General features: G+C 35.7%; 1 protein-coding gene across 18 annotated transcripts in view; it reads right to left on the reverse strand.

Annotated features, from left to right (window-relative positions):
• Positions 1-5,369: 5,369 nt before the first annotated feature.
• Positions 5,370-18,094, reverse strand: part of SOX5 (SRY-box transcription factor 5) — a 1,099,609-nt gene continuing 1,086,884 nt past the window's right edge. For all 18 annotated transcript variants that reach the window (XM_043441163.1, XM_043441162.1, XM_043441157.1 and 15 more), the window contains 3 exons: positions 15,910-16,083; positions 9,845-10,061; positions 5,370-8,008 (listed from right to left, as the gene is read on the reverse strand). In XM_043441163.1, the coding sequence (XP_043297098.1) occupies positions 7,705-8,008; positions 9,845-10,061; positions 15,910-16,083 (695 nt within the window). In that variant the 3' untranslated portion in view covers positions 5,370-7,704. The remainder of the gene's footprint in view (positions 8,009-9,844; positions 10,062-15,909; positions 16,084-18,094) is intronic.

Consider the following 18,094-nt stretch of genomic DNA (forward strand, 5'->3'; position numbering starts at 1 on the left):
TTCAGGGAAATGGATAACTCTTTAATGAGGAGAATCTAAAATTCTCTCTTCAATATCTGTGGTTAACATTTGTGCCCACTGTTATACCACTGGCAATTTAATTTTCCTGATGTCAAATAAGTCCTGCCCATAAGAAAGCAGATTAATTCCTCTTGTGCATGTTAACCTAGTAGCATATGATGATGCTTGAAGATCATTTCCAAATAAGAAAGACAATTTGTGTAATTATTTTAGGCCCACTAATAATGACTATAGTCCTGAAAAACTTAAGTTCATGCAACCACAATTTAGATTTGAAATATAAGGCAAAATGAATGCTTACTGAAGGCCAATATTAGAACAAGTAGAAAGAAGCCAATCTTCCATGTAAGTAACTATCTAAACTATCTATGGCTTCTCCAACTTCCTACCAGGACTACGTGGATTTATTAAGAAAAGTTATTACAGCAGTGATTTTATAAACAAGACTTTATTTCAAATATATTTTACAGTTTGTGTGTAATTAGGATTGCTTTCCAGACTCTGAAATTTAGTACTAAATTGAACAGGCAATATACAAAATGATGGTGCTTACTTAGGCCTATTGGATTCCTACAATTGTTCTCATTAATTTTTTTTCTTTTAAAAATTGAGTCAGTAGAGACATTAATGATAAAACAATTTTCATCCTCTTGGTTATATTGCGAATACCAACAAAGTACCATTCCATACCATATTCACTTGTATATTTAGAAAACGGTAATAATAGGGAGAGTAAAATCTCACGCATATGGACCAGACTCATTGCAAAATGATGAAATACTGTGATCAGAGCTGAACTGGTTCATTCCTGGTGGTAAAAATAGTTTGCTAAGCAAATTGGTAGAACAAAATAAATTGTAGGACAGATGTTAAGCCTGTTTAATAAAACATAACTATTTTTAAGAACTTTTAGCAATACTATTGCATATGCTTTACATACTAATTAACAATGCTTACTTATAAAACAGGTCTTCTCAGCTAGTTTTTAGGTTGCTTTAGAAACTCAAGAAAAATAAATTAGAATTTTTTCATAAATATTCTTTAACTTAGATATTGAACTAACTCATGCTTACCTTCACCTCCATTGTTATAATTGAGGTTTCAATGATGATGTCAAGTTACAAGTACGAATGACTTCTGAACTTTAAAATTTGGTAAGAATGACACTATCTTGATTTTTTAAAAAACACACATGTCAACTTCCTCAAACACCAACTTCTAAAATTGTCAAAATTGAGGAAATAAAAAAAGAATGGTTTCCTTTTCACTATTGCCAGAATTTTTTTGGTTGTTCAAGGCATTGGCAATAAGAAAACCACCTATTATTGCATGCTGCTAGTCCTAAATATTCCATAAGAAATTAAAAAACACCAAGTTCAAGAAAAGAATGTTTCTAAAATAGTGTGACAGGACAAAACAAAGTGAACTTTATTTGGTAGGAGAGAAACCAAAGGTGGGACTTGGCACCTTGGGTGAGTCAAGATTTCATAAGCAGACAAGATTTCCCCATCCACACGTACTTAATAAACCCTGATGATGTGATTTCCTGAAGAAATAGGATGAGACTGACTACTAGAGCTATAGGTGGTCTAACTAAAAACACTACATGGGATGATCGTTTCTCTGCTACTACACTGGATATTTTTCTTTCAAAAGTACCTCAGTGTTTTGGCAAATATTAAGTGGGTATTAACAGAAACGTATGTTTCTGTTGTATTTTCGGCGTTCTGCCGGCATGGGGTCTCTGAAGTCTACTGCTTTGCTATGATGAGCAAAAGGAGACACAGAGAAACAAGGATAACGTGTGGACGTGTTCTGATAGATCAAATGCCTTCAAAAACAACCTATGAAGGGACAGACTCTGAGCTTTTCCAGTCTCCAAGTCTTGCCTAATCAGTGACCCTCAGCTTCATAGAGGTTTTTACAGAGGCCTAAGGTTAAACTGTGGTAGGCCATACCATCTGCAGAATTTGACATGTACAATAGGTAGATAAAAGAGGAAAATAGACCCACCTCTTGCCTGTTTTACCAGGGCATGCAGAATAATTATTTGGAGCTGGTTAATAGCAACAGCTTTAGCCCCATTCCTAGATATTCTGATCCTTGACATCTGGAGGCTGACCTAAGAATTTACATTTTTAAACAGTTATTTCTAAAGCAGGTAGCCCACGGAGTAGACATTGTAAACTACTTCTGTGAAGGGACTCAATGGGCAAAGTGTTTGTAGAACATATCTTCTTTATATATTTATTTCATATTCATTTGAACCAGATGTTATCTGACCCAGTGTCTTGAGACTTATCTAAAAACCAACCAAGTAAACAACCAACCAACCAAAAACCCTTAGGGCAAATGATTACACATAGATAGAAAAACATTTTATGGTGGAAGAGATGCGCAAAATTGGCCACTGCAAGAAAAGGAGCCTTCTTGTTGTAACATTTGCTTACAAAGTTGAAGGTAGAATCCAGAAATTAAAGTCAGAATGTTAAGCAATGTAGAAATATCCATTATTGTAAATTAGATACCGTAAAGTGAATTTATAGATCTTACTAATTTCGTAATCTGAAATTTAGAATTTCTATACCAACAATAGAATGAAATTTAATTCTAAAGCATAGAAAGCCTGCCCCAGTGATGGTGTCAAACTTAGGAAAAACAATATTTAGGGTGCTTTGGGCTGCAGGATTTTCAAGCCTATTAGACTCAGTTATATACAAAAGGATAACTTTTGACATTATAGTGAAGTTCTCTGATAAGATACTTATGAAGAGGCTTCCTTGAATGTTCACCTCTAATATTTAAACCCTTAATTCTCAGTTCAAAGTCAGTTTTGGAAGTGGGGTTATTTATAGTGAAAGCAAAATTATTTTTCATACTTCTTTTCATAAGAAAACTAATAATTAAACCACCGTAACAAGAATTGTGAAAAGAAACACAGTATAATAGGTAAAGAACACATTTGCTGTTTTTATTGGTGCCTTGCATGGCAGTAATACTGAAAAAAGAGAATGCAAAAACAAAAAATAAAAACAAAAAACAAACAAAAAAACAGGTTGGTGGCAACCCACATCTTTTTTTTTTTAAGAGTACATAAACTCCTGTTTTATTTTTATTGTGGCATGAATGATAACATAAAACCAAAAACATGAAAATATACAACTTATATTACACTATGTGTTATGAACAAAATATAAATCTATAACTCTATGTTATATTTACATAATTATTTATTTTATTAAATTTCAAGTGAGATGGTAGGTTGCACATACTTTGTTTTAAGCTCCAGGCATTTGATTGTCTCTTTTCTACTTTTTCCCATTTTTACTCATAAAATCCAAAATGTTAGAAGGACTAAGAGCTTTAGAGCCAGTGGAGCTGTATAAATACTGTTCTAGTGAACCAGTGACAGAAACACTGGGGAGGACAGGAATCAATCAGTAGAAAACCTAACATCTTCAACCTGGGAAACTGATAGTTATAGGAAACTTTAAAATTAAATACTGTAAAAGCCTGTCTAAACAAAAACCTATGCCCTATAAGATGAAAGAGATCTCTGAACCACTTTAAGTGGGCTTCATATTTTTTCCTTGCAGACCCTATAATTTTTATTTTACTATTAACTTGATAGACAAATATTTTATAAACCTGTTTGTAAATATACAGTTGTTTATTACAATTCAAATAATTTACCCATTAGAACAAATGAAAATGTAATGATTTTTGATGTTTTAAATGTGATATAAGACATTTCTTCTGTGAACAATAACATCTTCTGAATTAAGAAAATATCTGAAGTTGGACCATAAAATATCTAAAGATAATTTTCTTTAAATGAATGAAGGTAAAACGCCTATCTCAAAATCAAACCTATGAAATGATTTCATCAAAGAAATTCTTTTATATTTGTTTCTTATAAAGAGGATTTGGTTGCAATAACGATTATGCTCTTTGGGAGGGATTTTATACGTGGTTAACTCTTAACTGCAGATGCCAAATAAACATTAAGAATTGACTTAACTAATTTAGGTATAAGTGGACTGAAGAATAGTCTTGTATTTTATTCAATTGAAGTTATTAGCCAAATTCTTAGAAACATATATATGAGTAACTGTAACCTATTTTCTCCAGTGATGCTCTCCTAGATTCATATTAAAATATGACTCTTTTTAGAAAAATTGATTACACAGCCATAAACAGAAACAAAAACAGAATTCTGGCAAGATTATCCCTCAGTACTGGGGTGAGCGTGTGTGCTGGGGTGTGTGTGTGTGTGTGTGTGTGTGTGTGTGTGTGTGTGAGACAGAGAGAGAGAGAGAGAGACAGGGGTGGGGGTGGTATGCGAAAAGTGAACAGGTAGGTAGGGAATGAAAGAGATGGGAGACTATGTTCATTTGAGTTTGATCTTACTCTCACTTCCTCTCCCTTGTCTTTTTTGGTCATTATGGGACACAGAAAAAGAATACAGGTTTTAGGATCTTTTACTAAACTGATAAACCAATCAAATGCCCCAAAGGCAATGTGCTAACCCAATACTTTGCCATTCATAGCACCTTTTATCAAAATTACTTCAAAGCATTTTAAACATTAACATGATTTTTTTGTTTTCTTTTGGGGAAAGTTAAGGCAAAACAATTGTTGACCCTCAGTGAATTGGACATCAAAACAAGAGAACAGAATTCAAAGCTATGGACTTGCTCTTTGTTTCAACCCATGCACATTTTCATCTCTCTGACATAAACCTAACTATGTAACAATAAAATTAACTTTTGAATTTCAGCTGTTAAAGGTCACCATTAACAATTTCATTTTCCTCTTCAAATAAACCAAGATAAAAAACAAACAAACAAAGACTAAACGGAAGTGTTTTGTCAATTCACTGGTAAGTGTGTTAGAACTGGTGACGGTCATGAATGCCCTCAGAGGCATCTACCTGGAGCTAAAACAAAGTATTCTTGTAGCCCAAAGTCATGAAATGAAAACAAAGCATCTTTTTAACATGATGGGAAATAAGTATCCAGCAAAAGTAAGAGGTGAACGCACATGAGTCAGAAAGAATTTGTTAACAAAGACAACAAATTTTTAAAAATCTGTTTTCACATTGTACATAATAATGATATAAAAACAAGTGTCTATTTTTTTTATCCAGAGTGCTTAAAAACAAAACAAACAAAAACAAACAAAAAAATTGGCTCTAGATGACTGTGGCAATTAAATAAAATGAGTGATGAGAGCGTAAGTTAATTAAGGTTGAACACGACCCTCTTAGTAATTCACTTGTATGTATTAAAACACCAGAACTTGACGTTTGTTGGGGCCAAATTTTTAAAAAGGAGAAAACTTATGGAAGGAGAAACGAAACAGTGTGAGTGAATATGTGTGTATGTGTGTGTATGTGTGTGTGTGTGTGTTTATGTATCTATACATACACACATATACACACACATGTGTATATATATACATGTATATATATACATACACGTTGGAGATGGAAATTTGTTTTAAATATCTAACAACTTATTGGCTGCACTTCCAAATCAGAGGAGAATAAAATAGAAAGGGAGAAATAAATTATACATAACTTACTAATCTGGGAACAGCTGACCATTATTATTATTATTACTATTATTATTATTATTATTTTATCATCATCATCATCATTACAACACTAGCAAAAAGAGGCAGTTCAAATGAAAATACAGTCATCAAAAACAAACAGAAAAACAAACAAAACGAAGTCTCTGACATGCAGGGTATGATTAGCTCCTCCAAGCAAAACCCCAGAGCAAGTCTTTCGAGAGAGAGAAAAATAAAAAGGGATTTTTTTCTTATTTATACGTAAAAATCAAACTTAAGGGTCAGGTTTGGGGAGGGTGGGATAGGAAAATGATGACTGGAGTGAAAATCATAGCACATCCAATCTACTGGTTGGAGTATTTACTGTCTAACGCTTTAGCATGAGCAGCGCTGATTCACTTTAGATGATTTCCCATTTATTTGAAGAAGCCCTACAACTGCCTTGGCACTTGGCTAGCAAAGGCTAACGAAGCAGTCCTTTCAGCATCAGCTGTTCCTCTGTGCACACACTCTGCTAGAATCAGAAACTGGACTTCAGTGGATACATCTTACAGCAAGGGTAGAGCAGTGGCAAGCGTTGCAATGACTTCTAAAATCCTGCTTTTTATGGCATGAAATGTACCTGGCCCACAATTCTGAAATGCAAATGGCCTCCACCTCATTTCATGGAGGGATTAAGAATACCTTATAAAATCATCAGTTCCATTTCTTGATCAGGAAAGGATGGAATGTGGAAGAAATAAGCTAATCCTATATTTCTAGAAAATGGGCAAATATATTCAAGGGAAACGACTGTTTTGCTCGAAGTTACCGACAGGAAAAACAAACAGAAATCGTTAAGTAGCAAATGTTAGTGGAACATCTGGGAGAATTCGGCTTCCACGTTACACACGCACCCCTCTATTATACAGGGCCACCTGATCCATTCAATAATAATCATATTAGAAATTTAAAAATATAATTTCTGAGCCCTATATTGGTTAAGTTGTCATTCGAAGTGCAAAGTCAAGGTCAAGGATGCTTCCAGACCAGTCATTTAGAAGGATGTGGGATTTCATCCCCAGATGTGGGTTTAACTCACAATGATCCAACATTATTCCTATTAGTACCATAATCACACACATACATACACACAAAAATCCAAGATTAGAAAATATTTTTTTCTCTAAATTTCTTATGTCTCTCTCTCTCTTTTCACCTGAGAACAGCACCTACAGTTTCCATTAAAAAAAAAAAGTCAAATCTCACCAGCTGCTGGTATTTCAGGTTTTTCAAGGGATTGTCTAAGATATAACACTGTCCTAATTTAAGAAGGAACAGGAAAAAGGAAAGGGAAAAAAATCAACTAGGTCAACACTTCAGTACAAATTTGGCACTTGCTCAAAGATGTAGTGTGGTGTGCAACAGATAAGGAAAGTCCTCTAAAGAAAATGATTGCTTATTTTGTGGTGGATACCAAGGAAGTTAAAAACAGGCTCTTTTTCCCTCTTCCCCCCCATGCACAGACTTCCATCTTTAAAGTATAGAGATGGAGAAGGTGGAGAGAATGAAAGAGAAAGTCATCTTTCTTTTTTTTTTTTTCTGTCAGGTGCATTACCAAAAAAAAACAAAAACAAAAACAAAAAAAACCAAAGGAAAGAAAAGGAAAAAACCCAGAAACCCCGAAAAACAAAACAAAACTTATTTCTTTTAAAAATTGTAGCACAAAACAACAAAACACATTCACAAGCCACTTGTTGGCACTGTGTACCTGAGTGAGAATTTCTAGAACATTGTAGAACAAACAGCCATAAAGTTTATTAAAAAAAAAAGTTGACGGGTAAGACTTCAGTGCTTGGATGTAGCAGCTGAATTACTGGCATTATTTTACCCATAGCTTATTTCAATCTCTTGTTGTTGATATTGTTGTCTGCTTGTTGTATTTTTATTTCCTTTCCAAGCCTTTTGAGGCTGAGGTCTATTAGTCAGCTGATGTCCCAACTATTTAAGACTAACAGTTAAAGTAACAGTCAGTGTATGAGAAAGTTAATGTGCTTGGCCACTGGTAAGGATGAACCAGCTAGGGCTTCTTTAAGTCCTAAGGTCACGACAATCTTTTGACCCTTATCAGTTGGCTTGTCCGGCAATATGGTTTTCACTGTCACTCCCATAATCTACATCCGGATCATCCTCTTCCTCGTCGTACTCGTCATAAATTTCTCCGTTGATGTCCTCAGCCTGGATCTCTTCTTTGATGTGCGGCTCCTCTCCTTTCACGCCATAAGTGCTCTGGATAACAGGCATGCCGGGCTCCGGGCTGCTGGACACGCTGGAGTGCTCTGAGGGCAGGTGAGGGGAGGGCATCCCAGCCATGGCGATGGCCCCAGGGTACACGACGCCAGCCGTGGCGATGGGGATCTGTGCTTGTTGCCTGTCAGAGAGGAATTCCCAAAAAGAGACCCTGGGTGAGTGGAGAGTTGGATGCAGGCCTTATTCTAGAATGAATTTGCTTGGCTTGACCAAGTCAAAGGTCTTGATTTTCACCCTACTGCCTGACATTTGAAAATGGCATCCTACTTTGGTCCAAGTACCTTACTTTTATATAACACTTTATAGATTACGAGGCACTTTCACGTGTTGCCCATTTGATTCTTAAAATGACTGTTACTTTTTTAATTTCTGAAAAGAAACTGAGGTGCAGAAAGATTAATAAATAGAATTCAAGTACTTGACACCAAGTTAATTTTTCCTTCACTGTAACATGTTGAAACAATTTTAAAAGATTAAACCTAAAGATAATGCAATTTTGATGGAAAAATCCTGAAGTATTAGAGCTCTCAACATAAAATTTTATTGCCCAGAACCCACTAGAAGTGAACAGTAGCACATGGCCCACTTCATCCCTGAAATGGGGAGAGCATCAGCAGGGGTAGAAGGCTGGGCTGGCCTTGTGGGTGCACCACCTCTGCAGCTGTATGGTATCCAGGGCTTACAAAAATCCCACACTTGGTGCCATCATCACTATCCTGAAATTCCTTAAAAACTTTTTAACAAGGACCTTGCATTTTCATATTACATTGGGAACCACAGATCCTGTAACTGGTCCCAGTAAGAAGGATTTAACAGATGATGTTCATTCATGTCTTCTTTCATTCATTCATATGTTTACTCTTTCCCCAAGGAGGGTTGGGTTTTGAGCTCCACATGGAGAAGAGTCAGACACTGAGATATAAATCACAGACCTTTTGGACTGAGCGAGCAGACACATTCATGGAAATGGAGGGGAGAGGACATATTTGAAAAGTTTTTTGTTTTTTTTTAAAGTATCTTCTTGTCATTTTCAGAGCTCACAGGATCTTAATTACTGTTCCAAATATGAAAACTTTATTTCTGCGTTTTTTTGGGAAAATTCTGCCCATGCAGTGTGGTTTTAGGCCTTGCCAGAGGGAGAAGGGTAAGATATACTGAGTGGGTGCTCAGTTGTATCCCATTCTTTTGCGACCCCATGGATTGTAGCCCACTGGGCTCTTCTGTCCATGAGAATTTCCAGGCAAGAATACTGGAGTGGGCTGCCACTGCCTACTCCAGGGGACCTTCCCAAACCAGGGATCGAAGCTCCATCTCTTGCGTTTCCTGCATTGCAGGCAGATTCTTTACCATTGAGCTATCTGGGAAGACCCATACTGAGGGAGGCATCCTTAATTCAGAAGGAAACTTGTCCACTCACAACCTTGCTGTGCAAGGTTCTAAACAGAATCCCTACTTTATGTGATCTTTTTTCTAAGGCCAGGTATGTGCCTTGAGAGCCCTGAGACCCCTCTATATTCAGAAACAAGTCTTTCTTTCAATTCATTTTTATATCCTATTATCTCAACTAAGTTGTTAGTTGCTAAGGAATCTACACTATGAGGCCTTGGAAGTAATGAAAAGCAGCAAGAAAAAGAAAAAAGAAAACCAGTAAGACTTCTACATTTTTAAGAGGAAGTTTCAAAATTCTTTACTCTTCTTTTCTTTTTTTTCTCATTTTATTTTCAAACCAGCCTTTAAACAAAGCTCTCGTCAGAGCCATTGTTCTAGGAGCCTGGAGTGAACTCACTTGAAATGTTCTTCCTCGATGTTATACGGGGACAGCTTAGTCACACAAAATACACTGTGCCAGGTTCTTTCTCAAAATGCTGCTTTGCAACTAAACAAAGACACTTCCCCACCCATTAAGAGTAACCGGAAGGGTCCCCTACGGGAAAAGGACCGACCGGAAACTCCTTACCCAACATTGAAGTACTGCCGCATTTCCTGCCTCCGGTTTCGCATGATTGCCTTGTACTCCCCAATGCGCAGCTTCTTGCCGTCCACCAGGCAGGTGCGCTTTGGCCGGGGCTTGTACTTGTAGTCAGGGTACTTCTCCAGGTGCTGCTTGCTGAGACGGGCTTGCTCCTCGTAGTATGGCTGTTTTTCTAGGTTTGTCATAGCTTTCCAGCGAGATCCTATGGGGGAAAAAAGGTTACAATTCCCACTTGCACAGTGGCTGAGGATCCTAACAAAGTATAATTGAGAATATGAAAATCTAAAGTAAAAGTGTTGGCCATATCCCAGAAATATATAGAAAGGTTAGCATTAGTGAGCTTTGACTGAGCTGTTGGTGTCTGTGTCAAGGAAACTGTGTGCTCAAAGGTACAGACACTAAGCAATTTTTTTTTTTTTTTTTTGCCTTGAATTAACAATTTAGTCAAACTTGTACCTTATATACTTAAAAGCTCACAGTAGATTTAATGGCGAGATCTTTCATTTCTACATTAGACCATGATGTAATTCAACTATGAACTGAAACGTTCGGCAGAGACTCATTATGTATTTTGAATCTGAAGGTAACCGTCTAGCTATTGAGTATTTTTATGTGGGAGTTTATTACTTACTACAAAGGTTTCTAACATGTTGTTTAGTTGCAAAGTCCTGTCCGTCTCCTTTGTGACCTCATAGACTGTAGCCAGCCTACAAAGATCAGGCTCCTTTGTCCATGGGATTTCCTAGGCAAGAAGACTGGAGTGGGCTGCCATTTCCTTCTCCAGGGAATCTTCCTAACCCAGTGATTGAACCAGAGGTCTCCTGCATTGGCAGGTAGATTCTTTACCACTAAGCCACCTGGGAAGTCCTTCTAACATATTTTACATGTACTGCTTATTCTCCCCCAAATGTTTAAGTATGCTAACTTGATTACAGTCAAAAATTCATTCTATTAAAATTTTAATTATAAAACATAATTAGTGGACATGCCCTGGGTTAACTACTGTGCATTAGCTACCTTGCTAAAAACTTAAGTTTTTTCATTTTTACCTTTCACCACAATCTCACGAGCAGACAGCATTTATACCCATTTCCAAAAATGAAAAAAACTGAAGTTCAAATAGATGAAGTAACTTACCAAAGCTCACACAACTATTAAATTGAAGATTACTGATTCAGGTTTGACAGAAATCAAAAGTGTGGTACAACATGTGTCTTTATATACTTATATCTACCTACTACATAGGATCTATCCAGAAATATTTTTAAGCCAGAAAGCAAAACTTACAGCAATATTTTTCTCTTAATAAATTATTTTCAATAATATATAAAATTGTCACTTCCTGTGATATAGTATGTATTAGTAATGTTAGTCCAAAATGGTTTTCTCTTTCCTTTCACTTTTAATTTTGGTTTGGATTCAACAAGGATTGTGAAAAGCAACTGATTTTTGAAGTTTGAAGCTTAATTAAAAATAGTTTATGCTTATTCACAGTAGAGATGTGATTTAAAATTTTGCTTCTATCAGTATGACTGTGTAGTAATAACAGAAATAGTAGTAATAATGTTTACTTGTGTATGTTTATCAGCAAGTAGTCAGTTTGTGCGTGTGTGCTAAGTCACTTCAGTTGTGTACAACTGTTTGTGACTCTATGAACTGTAGCCTGCCAGGCTTCTCTCTCCATGGGATTCTCCAGAGAAGAATATCTTGGGGTGCCATGCCCACCTTCAGGGGGTCTTCCTGATCTGGGATTTAACCTGTGTCTCTTGTGTCTGCTGCACTGGCAGGCAGATTCTTTACCACTATCGCCATAAGGAAGACCCAAAACTACCCAAATGCACAAAGAAAAAAATAACAGGAATTAGCCTAATATGTACTGGTACTGCTGCCTTTACCTGACTTGCAAAGCCATCTAAGCGAGTTCTTAAACCTTTCAAATGAATTCATCATTCAACCATAACACCACATCTCAAATACAAATAGTTCACTAATGAACTGTTCTTTCCTACAAATGTTGAGAATGCCTCAATGTGGGCTGTTACATTTATTAAAGAAATGCAGACAAAGGGACTTCTCTTCCCTTAGAATTGTTTCCTATTAGAACAGATGTTGCCTGGGTGTAAATATTACAAAGATTTGTAAACAAACTTTTTCCAACCTAGATAGCCGATATGATTTCATTATATTTACAACAGGAACTCAGGTTACAGTTCAAATAACAGAGTTTATTTTTCTATTCCTTTCTCAAATTTGTGTTTAAATGCCGTGTCCAACATTTAGTTATCTGCTTAGGTCATATCATTTGTAGGTACATACTCACACTCTTTATTATCCAACATTACTTCCTAAAGGCACTTGGAAATCCTGTTGTTCTTAGGGCAAATATAAACACAAATAAAGCTATACTATTATTGAACTGGATCAATTCTTCTTGTGGATTGTCTTGTAAGTATGTATACCAGAATTTTTAACCTCAGAACAGGACATGGAAAAGTGGACTAACTACCAGAATAACTTATTGAAGAACAAGAGAAATCGAACAGAGGCTCAAGGAATAGTTGACTTAAAATATCACCAAGTAGAACAAAAGAACTAGCATTCTCAGTTGGGATAGGAATTGCCAAAGTTTCTTCCCTAAGTTTAAATGTTCTGTTAGATCAAAAAAGAAATTTTCTCTAAGGAAAGGGCATGTTTATGCCTCATAGTAACATGCCTTGGAAGGTAAGAGCTATTTTTAAGATTTCCTACTATATGCATGATGCGGTATTAACTATATGCTGTGATGAGTCATTATGCTACCTATTTTCTTGGAGCTTATATTCCAGCTAAGGAGAAATAGATTAAATATGTAATTGCCAAGTGTATAATTTCAGTTACAATTGTTGAAAGTACAGGAAGCTATGAGAACATATCATAAGGAGATGGGATCAGGATTCTATAGGTCAGGAAGGCACTGCTGCAAAAATGACTCCTATAGGGACAGAAAGAGAAGAGTAGCCTAGGGAGGAAGAATGAAATGGTTAAGACCTTGCAGTGGGAATAGGACGTAGAGGAACTTAACATTGTTCTGGCTAACATGCACAGGAAAAAGGATAGTAAAAGATGCATAAATTTTCAAATAAGTTGGCTTCTAACTCTGTATGAACTGGAATCAAAATATTTTGACATTTGATAATATAATTTCTCTGGAAGTATCATTTCATTCTCAACTACATTAAAAAAAAATAGGGCCATCTCACTATCACATGTCTTTTCAAAATTAAGAATTAAAGGACTATTTTGACCCAGTTAATGCTTAAGCTAACTACTCTATTTTATGACTCAGCAGTGCAGCGGTTCAGTTTGGTGGCAAATGCAGTTTCCATTTTTTAAGAGTAGCTTCTGAAAGAAGTTAATCAAATGACAAGTTTGGTTTTGGTTTCAATGGCTTTGCAGGTACAACAACCATTGTTTGTAACAGTAATGCAACCCCCTAAACACACCAGATGAAAATGGGAGGATAGCGTTTTGGATACCTTCAAAAGATGAAAACACCTCCTTGATTTGGGTGTGGCTGGTTGCTCACTCTGACCATGTACAAGAAATAAATCACCTGTTGTTTTCAAAAGACTAGCATTCAACAATGAAAAAAGAATCAAGTACATTTAGGTATTCCTCCTGATGACATAAAGGAAGATTCAATCAAAACTTCCTGATGTTCAAAATGAAAAAAAAAAAAAATCAATCTTAAAAGTGCTCTTTCCCTCCCTAAACCTGACAGCACAATAGCAATGAAGGGTTTGAGCTGAGCAACAGGGTCATCTCCACAGGGTCTGTAATGAATTTGCACATTTCCCTCCAACTACTGTATATCTAATCAGAAAAAGATGTCCCCCATTCCTGATCTACTGCCAAACAGTAAAAGGTGATTCCTTATGTTAACAATTTCAGCAGAATGGCTTATTAAAACCAGATTTTAGGGTATTATAAAATGCTTAGAAGCCCTTTAAAATGTCAACTAGGATCCCCAGAGACTACGTAAAATGTCAACCCAGCTCAAGCGCCTGTTTTAAGCAGAATGAATTAGCGGCATGCTGTCGGAGGCTGTTATCCAAAACAATCAGTAAAAAGGAAAACATCAAGCTTTCTTTGTACTTTTATATGAAATGAGCCATTCAGAATGATCTTGTGGATATTTGAAGATCATTTATTTGTTTGAAGCTATGACTAAATATTGAAGCCTAAGACCTTAGTGGATTTTTTTCTGCTATATCTTTAATCGGCACAATTTCATTGAGAAATCTTAATTAAATTAGGCAGCATTTTCTTTCATGCAGCCTATTATGATATGATCATATACTTATATGATCATATAGTCATTCTAATATTCTTTCCTTCAAATCAGAAAGGAATTCTTATAGCCAGACATCTCTTTCCCATGAAGGTTTTTGCTCTATTTCTTAAATTATTTCATGTCATCAAAACTGATATTTCTATTATACCTGGAGTAAGGTTTTAATCAGTCATTATTATTTTTTTAGTATTCAGGCACATAAATTAAATGATATACAGACAAGTTAAACAGTCTTAGTTTTTAGGTTTCTTTTGAAATTTGGGAATTTCTAATGTGGTTATAACTGATGTATTAAAATATGAGATAAGCTTACATAAAGTATTTTATTGTTTTATAGAGTTTTTCCAAATGAAACAGATATGGTATTTTTTAATGAAAAAATTCATATGGAAGGTAGTATAGTCATAAAAAGAAAAATAGATGAGAGATAGTAGAGATGCAGAAACATGTCCATTTCCTTTTGTTCAGTTCCAGTTTTTTTATTATAGATGGATACATATTTATGCATAGATAATCAGGTTTATGTACACATAAAGCTTCACATGTTCATATATTGAGATAAGTTTCATCTAAAGATCTCAAAATCATTTTGATAAAAACTGAGACACAAGTTTAAGCAGTAAATGATTTTCATTTGTTTTTGTTTCATTACAGATGCACACTGTGGACTGGGAAGCATCTATTATCATTGTTGGGAAATATGGGATCATAAAAACACATTACATGTTTAGTCACTACTTTCAGAAGGCTGATTCCTTAATGTAAAGAATCAAAGGGCACACAGCTACATGAGCTACCTGTAATTCCAAGCGCATGTGGATTTTAACAAAGCTTTAATAACTTGACAAATGTTGTTACTTATTTGCCAAAGACAAAATGTGCTGATACAGTGTTCCTCTTCTATTTTTTATTATTTAGCTCTTAGAATTCAAAGAATAATAAAAATTTGCTTAGGTTGCTCAGAACCTAGACACTATGCTCTTGAAGGTGAAGATAAAGGTGGTGAAGATGACAATGATGGTGATGTCAAGAGAACTGCACCAAAGAAATGGAATCTTCCCATCCTTCCTTCTGAGACTTAAATTGGTGTATAATAGGTCTCATTCTGATCGGTACTCTTTCCTCTCACCCAGTTTTGCTGTGTGCTCCAGGGTCTATGGATGTATTCTGTCATCCGTTAAGGTGAAAGTTGCAATCGCAGGAAAAGTCCCTTTTTAAATAATACTGAAAATACATGTAAGGTTACCAAAAGTAAAAACTAAATAATGCACACCCAACAAGTTGTGTCCTGACAACCTGAACTGGTTTTCAATTATAGTATTAGAACAGACATCATTTCTCCCTCCACCCCTGCCCCCATGACATGATGAATTCTATGGTGTTTACAAAGGAAAATAATATATGGTCAATACCAATACTGAGAGTCTTCTATGAAAAGAACCTTTTCCCTTAGTCTTAGTACAAATATTTTTTAGATTTTTAAAGAAGAGAAAATATTGCAACAACTAGTATAGAAACATACAGAATTTGGGCATTATTTCTTGATGAATGTGGAATGCTTCATGGTCAGAAGAGAAGGCTCAATAAGGTACCTCTTTTTTAGATATGTAGAAAACATGAGCTGCTTAGCTTCCAAACCCAATCTCTTTCAGCAAATGCCGAGAACAAAACTGTACCTGTATTTCACACATCACTGAACCCTTAATACTCTTCTTACCCAGTATCTTGCTGATGTTGGAGTTGTGCATGTCAGGAAAAGCTTGAAGGATTTTCCTTCGTTCATCTTTAGCCCACACCATGAAGGCATTCATTGGACGCTTTATGTGGGGTTCATTGCTACCACGCCCCCTGGATTCTCTATAAATTCTTGATTCTGAGACTCCAGCACTTCCTAAAAACAGGGAACATTGCTTCATGTTAGTGTTAAAACTTTTGGCAATCCCTTCCTTGCATTATTGTTTTACAGTCTATTAAAATATCTGAAAATTGAAAGCACATCTGATAATGGTACTTCCAGTTCTTGAGTCAGATGCTTGTTTATGAAGTTTTTGTGATAGGCCTTGTGGTGCCAAATATATTTGTATTTTAAAATTCATTTCTAGTATATTTTTCCTTCCTTTCAAAGGACTGTTCACCGTACACTTTCAAGACCACACAAGAAACCATCACAAGAAAAATATTTGATGCAAACTGCAAAGAAGATAGTTGGGTTAGGTCAACAGGCATGCTGGTAGTGTAGAAATATTATGTCAAAAAGCTCACAAAATTGTGAGACACCAATCTATTCAGCAGAATGGGTGACTATGGGTACAGAAGTTTCTCTATTACCTGAAGACTGTGAGAACATAGCCTACTCATGCCCTTTTTCTCCCTCTGAGGCTATATAAATAAAAACACTGCTAAATAGATATTTGAGGTTAAAATACAATACAGATATCTTCTGTAATGTGTTTGGCTTTTCTTTGAAATTATGTGCTAATAAATGCATGAAATATGCTAATGCAGCAATGTTAGTCTGCTTCTCAAAAGATATATAAAAATGGTGGGAAAAGAACAAATGAATAGTTACATCACAATGGTTTCTTAGGAAGTCTGCAGTCACATATATAAGGTGACAAAGGCAATATGTTCATTTTCCTGAATTTTCCCCCAACATCTAATTTATCCAAAGAGATCCACTGATAAATACATTTCAATCAGGGAGACTCAGGATGAAACACAACCAGGAGTGACGTTGGAACCTTGAGGAGCTTCAGTCAGTCCTCTAGGCTTTATCTGACTTTGTAGAATGGCTTCAGCAGATTAAAACTGCTTCCTGAGATACTTGAATTCAGGCAAAGAAAACAAGGAGAAGCAAAATGTAGAACTCTGGCACTAAGTTTCCCAGGGTTATCATTATAAAATATGAAAGAGACATATTCTGGTAGTGTGTAAAACTTTCAAATATTTTGGGGTTTTTGAGAGTTTGTATAATCAACAAAAGCACTGATTCTGCTTTTTTTCTTTCATACTCCTTTTCCTGTCTTAATCTGAAGGAATAGGAATTAACCAAAATGACCCAGACTTGAAGACCTTGATAGCAGTAAACAGAAAACACACCATTTTGGAGTTTCTCATTATTTCTCTTTCATAATATACTCTTTGGTCTGATGAAGATTGGAAAATATTTTGCATACAAGCATGACTGAATTTAACACATAACAGCAACAAACATTTTGATATTTTAATGCTGAGTACCATGGGTATATTTTATCATGCTAATACAACTTAAAATTTATGAAATGTGTTATTACCAGTAAGTGTTTTACTGACAAAAATGAGTGCTAATATACGGTGACATCTTTCTAAAATGGGTTTGTAGCTAGCAAATGATCATCTGCACATCTGCCTTTTGTTCTTACGCCTTATAGCAACATAAACCTTAAAATGAATATTATGTGACTTCATCAAAGCTAAATAAGTTCTTTGCAAGTACTTAGATCAGGTTTATCTTAGCTAAGCAGAGTAGAAGATGGAAGGAAATGTTTGGATTCAACAGGCTAGATAAACACAGACTTTTTTTAGATATCCAATTCATTCAGATTTGGCCTCAACAGAATTATTGGTCAAATGCTCAAGCTTGGCTAGTCCCCTGGCTTCTCACTGGTTGGAACTGGGGCAGTCTTTTCTATATACAGGGATCTTCTGCTGTAGTAACAAAGTTGAGGACCATGCTCTCAAAATGCATGTATGCCACCTGATCTGGGAAAGAGGTTCCCAGTCAGTGCTAAGGGAAAGCACTCTTTTCCCTCTTTGCTGTGCTATTAGAATTAGAGAATCAATTTATTTAATGTCCCTGTGGATGTTTAGAACATTCAGAGATGATGTAGACAACAGAAGGCTCGAGGCACATGCGGGAAGTG

Source organism: Cervus canadensis, chromosome 21 (genome assembly GCF_019320065.1).
Source record: "Cervus canadensis isolate Bull #8, Minnesota chromosome 21, ASM1932006v1, whole genome shotgun sequence".
NCBI classification, from domain to species: Eukaryota; Metazoa; Chordata; class Mammalia; order Artiodactyla; family Cervidae; genus Cervus; species Cervus canadensis.